The sequence below is a fragment of the Oncorhynchus masou genome, chromosome 3, assembly GCF_036934945.1.
Source record: "Oncorhynchus masou masou isolate Uvic2021 chromosome 3, UVic_Omas_1.1, whole genome shotgun sequence".
NCBI classification, from domain to species: Eukaryota; Metazoa; Chordata; class Actinopteri; order Salmoniformes; family Salmonidae; genus Oncorhynchus; species Oncorhynchus masou.
The window spans coordinates 47,546,417-47,557,571 of NC_088214.1; the positions used below are offsets into that span (position 1 = coordinate 47,546,417).

At 41.6% G+C, this 11,155-nt stretch overlaps 1 protein-coding gene across 2 annotated transcripts; it reads right to left on the reverse strand.

The window, feature by feature from the left end:
• Window positions 1-3,364: 3,364 nt before the first annotated feature.
• On the reverse strand, window positions 3,365-10,821 carry nol7 (nucleolar protein 7). 2 transcript variants are annotated; one of them, XM_064942785.1, is made up of 8 exons: window positions 8,899-9,540; window positions 7,130-7,190; window positions 6,338-6,393; window positions 6,219-6,244; window positions 5,969-6,077; window positions 5,402-5,523; window positions 4,143-4,220; window positions 3,365-3,920 (listed from the first exon to the last, which is right to left on the reverse strand). In XM_064942785.1, the coding sequence occupies exons 1-8, from the start codon at window positions 9,081-9,083 to the stop codon at window positions 3,847-3,849; spliced, it is 711 nt and encodes a 236-aa protein (XP_064798857.1). In that variant the 5' UTR covers window positions 9,084-9,540; the 3' UTR covers window positions 3,365-3,846. The 2 variants fall into 2 exon arrangements, with proteins under 2 accessions (XP_064798857.1, XP_064798863.1); XM_064942791.1 differs by lacking the exon at window positions 3,365-3,920 and having other exon boundaries at window positions 5,332-5,523; window positions 8,899-10,821.
• Between the last annotated feature and the right edge of the window lie 334 nt (window positions 10,822-11,155).

The window sequence follows — 11,155 nt, forward strand, 5'->3', positions numbered from 1 at the left end:
GTTTGGGGCTAACCATAGCAGCTTGATGCTAGCCCAGGGCTTACCATAGCTCAGCTTGTGATGGCGAACTTGGTCAAGAGCAGGCTTGTGTAAGGTTAACCTTGGCACCCCCCCCCCCCCATTAGCCTTTTCATAGCTAACCACATCCCAGCGACGCAAATGTTTGGATAATGTCATGTTTGAGATAGCGTCAAGATTCTGCAGAGCTCTTCACAATACCTGGAGAAGGGTTTTAACCTACCAATTTACTATAATGAGCCTATACTCTGCAAAATCTGTATATCGACCGTGCCCATTTTCAGGTGTGAAAAACCCTTATAGGCTGCTTTTGTCAGAACACTTGTCATTAACAGAAAGACTTGGACCGGGAATCGAAGGCGACTGTAAAGCACTTGAGCATCTGCAGCTTCTGGGACATTGCCTTTCAACAGGCAAATTGTTCCCTTGCAATGAGCTTGTCTACAACGCGCCTTAGCTTGAATCCCGGCCTTACTCTTTCCTAGTTTTTGTTGACCGGATCTCCTTTTAGTACTCTCAACAGCAAAACGGAAAATAAAATAGTATTGTCAACTGCACTGTGGTTACCACGTTTACAATAAAATAAAAAACATACCTAGGAAGGCGACATTGCAACTGTGCTTTAGTGCTTGCAGACGCAGAGAAACCACAAGCAGGGGCATATGGAGCATCTCACAGTAGGATTTGTGATTGTTTTTGCTTTTCAGATCACAATGAATAATATTACATAGACATGGGATCTAATCCACTGAACACTCTCAGGCTGTATGTATTCTGGCTAAAAGTAAATGCTAACGCATTGGGCATGTATAGTCTGTCTCGGAAACTGTCCCTCAGTGTCTGACCACACCATTTTTTCCTTTAGCACATCTTTCAGTTTAGAAATCATCTTGCACGATATACCGTATAAAAACATTTGTGACTTTGATCTTAAGATAATTGGGCCATAAGTCTGTCCCACATGGTTCCTTTTCCCCCCCTATATAGGGCACTACTTTAGACCAGAGCCCTATGGGCCCAGGTCAAAGTAGTGCACTAAATGGGGAATAGGGTGCCATTTAGGGCAGAACCAATGACATAGTTGGCAAGATGGCACAACCATATCTGGGACTCAGCTTTGACATATCCACTTGGGCTGCAGTTTCATCCCATGCTTCAGTCTGGTCTCGGGTGATTCAGATTCGCCTGGTTGCCGCCGAAGACAAATTTCCAATGCAGGCTGCTGTTACAGATGACATCCTTTGGATTAAATCTGAAATTTCTCCCTGGACTTAAAAAAAAACCCAGAGTCATACTGAGACCACAGGTCTCTTTTGCAGATGAGCGCTGCGTGAACATCACAATTGCACTCTTCATATCTATACTGAACAAAAAGAAACAACATGCAACAGTTCATATAAGGAAATCAGTCAATTAAAAATTAATTAGCCCCTCATCTATGGATTGCACATGACTGGGAAGAGGTGCAGGCCCTGCCAATCAGAATGAGTTTTTCCCCACAAAGGGCTTTATTACAGATCAAAATACTCCTGTTTCATCAGGTGTCTGGGTGGCTGGTCTCAGACGATCCTACAGGCAAAGAAGCCAGATGTGGAGGTCCTGGGCTGACGTGGTTGTGATGCCAGTTGGTGGTTCAGACAAATTCTCTAAAATGAAAGAGGTGGCTTATGGTATAGAAATAAACATTCCAATTTCAGATAGTGCCAGATAATTGATATGGTTATATTATGTAAAAAATAATGGTGCAACACATTTCAAAACAAATGCGCTTTCTCCCGCATTGGATACGGTCACCGTTTCAGAACCACGGACAATCTTCAGTTCACTGTAGAATTAGCGCCTTTCCCTATGTTGCTATGTGGATAATAGCAGCGTTAACCAGCATATCTGGGTTGAGAACAATGCGGTGGAGGGAGCAGCAGCAGAGATGAGGAGCCAGCCCTTGCTTTAGCCAATTTGGCTAAGCAGATTAAGTTGGTTTCCTCTCTCCTCAATTAGGTTGAGGTCTATAATCAATAGCCTAACTTAAGTGTGCCTGGCTTTATTAATCATCCATATATCTGACATAAGACAGATCTTGCTTCTGTTGCCTGTTTGAGTGTAATGGCCTACTGATTTCGTGAGCACCAAGCCTCATGCAATGGCAAAATGTCGGAGAAAGCGATTTCACAGATTCGGCGGTTTTTAATCTTTGCTATGCTGTTAAAAGGCATTACAATTGTTTTCCTTAGAACATACTGGTATTACTTAGTTTACACTTTTCCAAACAGGCAGAAAAACAAGATTGTAATCTAACAGCACATTTATCTTATCAACATTAGTAGGCTTTGTATAGTTGTCTTGTATAACCACCATCGAGCTGTCGGCCTCAGAACGTGCCCTGTTCAGTCTTAATACCGTAACTTACTTTGGCCTCTTTCAATAGATCGGAAGTATCTATCGTTCATGCCGACACACAGCAGATGAGACATTCATGCTTTGAAATGCAATCAACTATTTTTTTAATGAACATTAGCGTAAACAAACCACAATTCACAAATGCATGCAACTGTTTAGTCTGCTGTAATAAAGTATCTTATATATTGTAATCTAACAAACTGTTTGGAACACAATACTCATGCAACACTTGCTCTTATACCCTCCTTTTCCTTGACCTCCAGTAGTTTCCATAACTATGTCAAATGTCTTCCACAGATCTGACTTCCCTTTCCCTCCTGAGCAACCAGTAAATATTTTGATTTTCACATCCTCTGCATCCATTTTGCAGATTTAGGACTAATCAATTTATTGATATGAGGCCCTATTGGTTGCATGCGACGCTGTCATGTTTCACAAAGTGAGCAAGAGTTGAGGGAATAGGGAAGTTTTTTAGTAACAGAACTTCAGTCAGAAACTAAATGGCTGAAATTGTTGCATTGACAGCGCAATAAACACTTGCTGTGTTGCCTTTTCGCTGCAGTAGGGAAGATAGCGAGACAACATGCGCCGGTCACAGTCATTTTTTCTTAAACAGTGACCATCGTCATTGGTCTTATTTAATCAAACTGTGAGCTTAAAGCATCAGCCCAGCTCAGTGTATATGTAGTTGGTTTTATTCAAACACAGGGTGTGTGACTGTGGAACAATACATTTAAACATTAACAGAACAGGACAACTCGGTTGACAAAGATTTTCTTTAGTCTGGGACAGCCCTAGTAATGATCATGCTGTTTAATCAGCTTCTTGATATGCCACACCTGTCAGATATGCTCACTAACAGGGATGTGCACACAATGAGAAGCTTTTTGTGTGAATTTCTGGGATATTTTATTTCAGCTCATGAAACATGGGACCAACACTTTACATGTGGCATTTACATTTTTATTCAGTGTGTGTCACACCAATTACACTACATGAAAAGCAAAACAATCATAAGGGGGAAATCGCATTCTTCAGTAAAAAGGCCCTCTAACATCCACATGAATTGCCCTAGAGGCTCCAACTTCAAAGAGTTTTGGGGATCATTCCACATAAGGTGCAACTTAAAAAAGCTGGTCTACTTAACTCAGATTGGCAGTCATTTATCAATTGTATCAGAGTAGTAGTTCTGATTCAGGTTCGGTTTTCCTCTTTTACATCACAATGACAAATTACATGATCAGCACTTCTACTCAGAGATGCTTGATCCAGCTCCTCAATGGCCTGGATAGGTGAAAGCACTTTGACCCAGATCAGAAGGCTAGTTTGATCTATAACCATAATTATTCAACTTATCCAGCACCTTCAGATCAGGGCAGAGTGAAAGGTCGATTACCCGATTGGTGTCCACCCCATATTTTCCCTATTTGCTCAGCTTGAGGGAACCTTCTGTTTCTGAATCCATTGCTTCTTCAACTTCTCCGCCTTTGCTTTCTTCTCTGTGCCTGTAAGGATATGACATCATGGGTAAGTAATCCTTCCCAGAGAACTTACTTTATACAAAACCATTTAGTAAACTGAGTAGCAGTGTGACCCAAAGAGAGCCAGATGCAATTCCATAAATCACATTACTACTGATGCATTTTAAGTCGTGGCAGCCATGTAGAAATTGTATTTTGACTGGACGAACTGAGCCAACCACAGCTTGAAGGATGTAGGAAACTCACCCCATTTCTTATTCACAAACTGCATGGCCGCACTTTTATTTGGGCCTCTCTTATTTTGAAGGGAGAGAAGTTCATTGTCTGCAGCAAAGAGAGAATTGCTGATATTAGAACAGGAGTATACTACAGTAGAAGCTAGATCTACTCACAATTTTCTAAAGCTAGCCAGCTCAGGCTTCCTCCGCACTACAAAAGTGGATATTGCTGGTCTGCCTGCCGCTAACCGTAGCAGGCTTGTAACTGCGCGTGCTAGCGCAGGTGGTTAGTCCAACTCCGAACTCTCAAATTCAGAAGGCTATGGTGTGAAATGGGCTTTTATAAGTGCATCAGCACTTTTCCCCCCACTCCTATCAATAAAATAATTGTATTTAGTCAAGCTTTAACTGTGTGAAGTTTCAAATGCATTCTGTCATTACTAAATGTGTAACGTGATAGGTATTAACATTACAAAACTGAACAAAAATATAAACGCAACAATTTAAGATTTCACTGAGTTACAGTTCATATATCGAAATGAATTCATTAGGCCCTAGTGTATGGATTTCACATATCTGGGCAGAGGTGCAGCCATGGGTGGGCCTTGAAGGGCATAGGCCCACCCACTGGGGAGCCAGGCCCAAGCCAATCAGAATAAGTTTCCCCCCCCCACAAAACAGGTTATTACAGATAGAAATACTCCTCAGCACACAGATGTGCACAAGGTGCACCTGTGTAATGATCATGCTGTATAATCAGCTTCTTGATATGCCACACCTGTCAGGTGGATGGATTATCTTGGCAAAGGAGAAATGCTCACTAACAGGGATGAAACAAATTTGCACACGAGAGCTTTGTGCATACATTTCTGGGATTTTTTTTCCCATGGGTCTTGGCCGGCTGCGACAGAGCCTAGACTCGAACCAGGATCTCTAGAGGCCCACAAATCAACTCTTTCGTCAACCAGATCTCCCCTCTCTAAATTTCAAACATATTTTCATCTATCCCATGAAACGTCTCGCATGTGTGGTGCGCTTTTGACAACTTTTTTCCCGCTAATTGCATGTTCCTATGGAACAAACATTCACTTATCATGAAGAAATTATTACATTTTTTTAAAAGTTAAACATTCTGATCTGTTGCATCAGCTGTTAAGATGAATATCCATCATCGAAATGTAATCTGCCATTGTGGGCGCTCTAATCAGGTTACGCACCCAATGCATATGGGTAAAATGCTATTGGTCAAATGTCCAGCGCCACATTTTCCAAACGGAGTGTTCATACTTGTCGTCCTCTGACTTCCCGGGCCATACAGTCTGGCCTGTATGAAATCCATGGCTGTCTGCTGTTGGGAGTTGGTTGAAGATTGGTCCGCCACCCTCATTACTCTGTAGTTACCCTTCAGACTGAAACAAGAGGCGTGTGTCATTAATGGACCATTCCTAGTAGGGAAACATTAGAATGGAGTTTTTCAAAAGGATGCTTGCCTAGTCGTAAACCTTTACAGGGGAGCTACACTGGGGCGTTGTGAAAAACAGTAGGTTCTTAGCTTCTACACTGGATTAGTAACTTTTGCAGAGTTTATCAAGTGTTCTCGAGCGTGAGCCACATGTCATTCTTGATAGAACCACCACAAGCTTCTTACAGAGCCACGCTTCTTATGTCCAGGTTTTAATTAAATAAATGGGCTCACGCTGGGCAAAAGTTACACATCTGGTGTAGCATGTTAGACATGCCTTTATGGCTGCATTTACACAGCCAGCCCAAATATATTTTGCCCAATTATTGTCAAAAGATCAAAATTGGGCTGCCTGTGTAAATGCAGACTATGGGACCAGAATTCAGTTTTACCTCCGGATATTTCCCTTGAATCCTTTCTTCGTCTTTTTCTCATACCCTTCTTTCGATCCTTTGCGCCCCTCCTCCCATGAACAGCTTGCCTCTTCATGGTTGCTTTCAGCTGGGATAAAGAATAAAATAAACCAATTTAGTTTTAGAAACTGAAGAAATAACCATTTAACAATTTATTGAAAGGTAAATTATCATTTCAATACGGAAGAAACGAGACGGCTACTTAAAAAATCTGAGGTGATGAACATACCTTGATCTCCAGGTAGCTTCTGTTTTCTAAAGAGATGGGTAGGAACAGTTAAGTTTCATATGCCAATATAAAGGTATATCAATTGTTGCATATTGGGATATAGGCTTATGTGCACTTACTTTGATGGAGCTGTGTCAATTTCTTCTAGAATATGTGCAGGGAGAAGTCTTCTTTTCTGTACAGAACAACATGGAAGAGAAATTCACTCATCAAAATTATAACCCTTTGAGACCTTGGTAACTGAAAGTTGAAAGAAATAGAAAACCTCAAAACACTGCCTTAATGCAAATGAACTTATTTTCTATTACTTCTGACACACATTGTGCCAAATATAACTGCGCACAGTAAATGGGTGGCAGGTAGCCTAGCGGTTAGAGTGTTGGGCCAGTCCCCGAAAGGTTGCTTGTTCGAATCCCAGAGCCAACAAGGTTAAATCCGTTTGTGCTCTTGAGGAAGGCACTTAACCCTAATTGCTCCAGGGTTGCCGTGGATAACGGCTGGTCTCAGGGGGAGTTGGGATATGCAAAAAAACAAATCCAGTTCACACCTGCGTATAGTACAAACTTAAATATGTCCTATTTCACACATGTACAAGCACCAGGGTAATAGACGGCTTTTGGCTGTAACAAAATAGAAAAGCCGATTTTAAATAAAATTGTCCGGGAGAAGAAACAAAAAAAACTACGCGAAATTCTGCTTTTTAGCCTATTCATTTATGGAAATACCAGTTGATGTAATCAGGTTACACACCCAATGCATATGGGTCCGGTAAATTAAAATGCTGCCGGACCGCGGCCACATTGTCATAACGGAAACCTTGATTAGCACCCACCAAATGATTATGATTAAATTGCGACAGACGTCAACATTACTGGGCTAATAATATTGAGAACATTGAGACATGGACCTACCTTCTGTTCTTGAAACAGTTCCTGTCTCTTCCTTCGCTTTTCTTTGAGCAAATCCTTTTCTCTGTGAACAAATGAATGTGTTACCTCAGGCTGGCCATTGAAGGGTAACTATCAACCCCAATTCAGCCTTTGCCCAACCCCTTAACATTTCCCGAAAATGAATTTAGGTGAGAAGTTGTGGGTGGGGGGAATTGCTCATAAATATCCCAATACTCTCTCACTAAAGCATACTTACCAGAAGTCCACTGGCACGCTTTGCTAATAAAATGAGCATTGTGAGAAAATATGGCTTTGGACAGTTAGTTCACAGTGGTAAGGTGCTGAGTTCCTAGACATCTACTGCCACTTGCGGTGTAAATTCAAATCCCCCATGGGGTGCAATAAATCTTTGAAATGTGGACTCACATTTATTGCGGTATCTTGTTGGGAAGAAAATGCAATCATAGCTTAAATTTAGGGCTCAATTCAATCCAACCTGGACTGCAGTATTTACGCACTAGAGCTTTTTCGAATGGTCAAATGTCCTCCGATTGGTCTTGGGTACTATGTAAAAACCTAAAACTCCTACCAGGGTGACCTCTCACAGGTATGCGATCACTTTTTAGAATTAGAAGTGTGTGGGCACAGGATATAGTAAAAATATCTTCCCCATATGGGATTAGAACTCACAATAATTGAACTATGAGCCAACTGTTTGAGCAGACCAATCAGTCAAAGCGGTTTGGAAAAATATGAGTTGAGGCACGCTGTCATCTGCTTTTATAGCAAGCCTTGAGTCGGTACCACTCAGCACATATAGATGGAAGTGTATACACCGAACACCTCCCCTGAGATGAGTATGACTTAGAGCAGGGATCATCAAATAGCTTCAGCCATGAGACATTTTCTTTCTTCAGCGGATGGTCAGGGTGCCAGAACATCAAATATTTTTAGTCTGCAAATTGACCGTAAGAAGCCTAAACAGATAATACGAAAACAATCATTTCAAACCTCTTACATTTGGGTACATTGTCCTGCGTAGGGTGCCGTCTATCGGATGGGAGGTAAAAATGGGTGTCCTGACTCTGGTCATTATAAATTCCATGGTGCTTATTGTGAGAGTAGGGGTGTTTGCCCCAATTCCCAACCTGGCCACCTAATCATCCCCCTCATTCCTAATTGGCATACAACTCCTCACCTCTCCTCCTGACAGCTGATGTGTGTTGAGAGTTCTGACACACAAAAAGGTTACCATGTATCAGAGATGAGTGCAGCTCATTGATGGTGGATGCGCTGAGTTTTCCCCTACTATGTAAAGCGCTTTCAGTACCTCAGTTGGTATTTAAGTGCTTTATAAATCCAATCAATTATTATTTGTATATGATCACGTCTCTTACGCGTGGGAATACTTGGGAACATATTGTAAAAACAGCAGGAAATCAACTAAGTGATTTACATTTGGGTATATTTTATGCCCAACACAAATTTTAAGTTTTTTTGCTCAGAAAACATGGGGGCCAAATTTGGGAACCCTAATTTAGAGGCACCTTTTCTACATCACGATTTCAAGAGTCGATTTACTACTAGTCGATTTACTACTGAAATACCAAAATATCACTTTTGCAATGTACTGTAAAAATGAACACCAGAATTTGTTTTACTAGAAATAAGCCTAAAACATCTGGTTTTCGATTTTAAAAAAACGTGGTTTCATCAACGTTACTCTAACTGAAAAACATACTACTGTACCATGAGGAGATAGTTAGCATTAGCAGGTAGCTAGCCTGTACCTTTTGGATGTCTCCAACGCATTTTTCATGCTCCGTAGAGCAGAAGCCTTTGACTCTTCGAAGGTCACCTCTTCTGGAGCGTCGTCCTCGCTTGAGTCGAGATGTAATTGAAAATCATCCGTCATGTTTGCACTATTGAATTTATTTGAGGACGAAGGAGATTTCCCAAGCAGTTTTTTCGCCATCTTAGATCAATACGTCATCAGTCCACTTCTTCTTCGGTGAGGTTTAACTTATTTTTCAACCAATATTTTTTTGCATTACCGCCACCTACTAGACTGGAGTACAACTCCCTTCTACTTTGTTTGAAAAAATAAATAAATAAACAAATACCCTGCCATCTAACACACAAATGCTCACATAATAAACAAGAACACCACCCTACTCCACTATTTAAAACTATTTAGTTTCAGGCCAAACACTTGAAAAGAAAAACCACCACTTAACACACCCTGTAACTCTTATCATATCAAGTCTCGCACACCCAAATACCGCTTGGGGGGTGCCGCCAAAACCTCAATCCCTGCAGTACAGTTGATAGCCATTGCTATAAATGCTAAAAATCCAATCTTACTGAAACATATATCACTTGTTGGTTTATCACTCTAATGGTACAGCTCTACTACTCCCACCACTCCTCTCAGGATCCCTCCCTCTTGACCCATCTTCCTCTACTTTCTTCACTGCCTCAGCATATGACAACTTCTGCACTACTCTAACCCTGGAAACCTCAACCTGCCTCTCTCACACGGGACATTTCTGATCCCCAGCCCCATGGGCACCCCTACAATTAACACATACCACTACTTTCCCCAATGCTACACATTCCTTTGTCTCATGCCCTTCTGCACACTTCTCACACTGCTAACACATGCCCATAAGCTTGATACCTGTAACAATGTAATGTATTCGGCACAAAAGCACGTACAGGATAACTTATATAGCCTAATATCACTTTGTCGGGCATAGACTCAACATTAACTTTACTTTCAAAAGAACAGACTTAATGCGGAGTGCCTGCTCCCTCTGACCAGCAGAAACACAAACAATTACCACAAGAACACTTCTGGTTACCTTCACAGATTCCACAGCACCCAACTCTGTTTTCACCCTCCCTGAAACCACAAATGGATGAGCCCAAATGGCAAGGGTCCACTTTTTCCAAAAACTTCACTCCTACTGTCACAGGCTCATCTTTATTCTGAACCTCGGCGCAAGCCTCGGGCCCCGAGAGCTTCACCACACCTCCCATCTCCGATACTTCTCCCTCATTCACTTCCATTTCTCCTCCTGCCTTCAACTCACTCTGCTTACACTTTCTACCATTCTTCTTTAACAAACCATCTCCCCTTTTCCCGACATTTATAACCAACTCAAGCCTCTTCATCCCTCTCTCTTAGATCTCCTCTGCCTCTCTTTTTCACTCCATTCGCCCTCCGTATTCCAAGTATACGTCTCCTTATGATAACACTTCTCCTGACATACGTTTTGTTCTTGCCTTCTCAAGGGACGCCATTTAACCGTCTGTCACAATCTCCATAGCGCTCCCACTTGTAAAGCAGCTGCTTCATCTTGATGTTCTTCTTTATCAATAGCTACCGCTTTTCCAATTCAAACAAGCGTGCTCTTCCAACCACATCCACCGTCTCCTCATTAGTCCACGTCGTGGCGAAACCAAAGATTTTCAAGACAACTGGCGCCGCATTCAAAACAACTGGGAACTCGGAAATCTCGGACTTCCGATTTCAGTTTGTTCAAGACATTGCGGAAAAAAACAATATTTTCTAACAGTCATTAAACTCGGAATTCCAACTTAGTAACTCAGGCTTCTTTCTAGAGCTCCGACTTTCCAACTTGAAGATCACTGAAGTCATTATTTCACCTGGTATTTCCCAGTTCCCAGATGTCTTGAACTCTGGGGGAAAAAAAGAGGTCAAATCATGATGTCAGGTCAGAAGGTCTGTGTCTTTAGAGGTGGAATGACCATTTTTTTAAATGAGCATGGCCTTATTTCTATTACAGCATATTACATGACTCTCATTCATATTCCATTCACCCAGTTCAATGTAACAGTGATAGGCTTAGGCTACCGGTGGGCCCGGTGGCAATCATTTAGTAATACCAAAAGCTTACCTTGACTTGGAAGAGTTTCAGTGTTGTGTTGGAAAGTCATAGCCAGCTGCATTTGCTAGCTAAGTAAGTGAAAGTGAAAAAGAATGACAATCTCTCTCTCTTTATTTCTCTCTTGCTTCTCCTT

Bases quoted from the DNA above. Each gene is read 5' to 3' on its own strand.
- nol7 (XM_064942785.1), bottom strand. From the start codon at position 9,083: ATGGCGAAAAAACTGCTTGGGAAATCTCCTTCGTCCTCAAATAAATTC. The intron at 7,191-8,898 runs GTACAGGCTAGC...ATTTGTTCACAG, and splicing joins GCGTTGGAGACATCCAAAAG to AGAAAAGGATTTGCTCAAAG. The intron at 3,921-4,142 runs GTGAGTTTCCTA...ATATCCTTACAG, and splicing joins GTTTGTGAATAAGAAATGGG to GCACAGAGAAGAAAGCAAAG.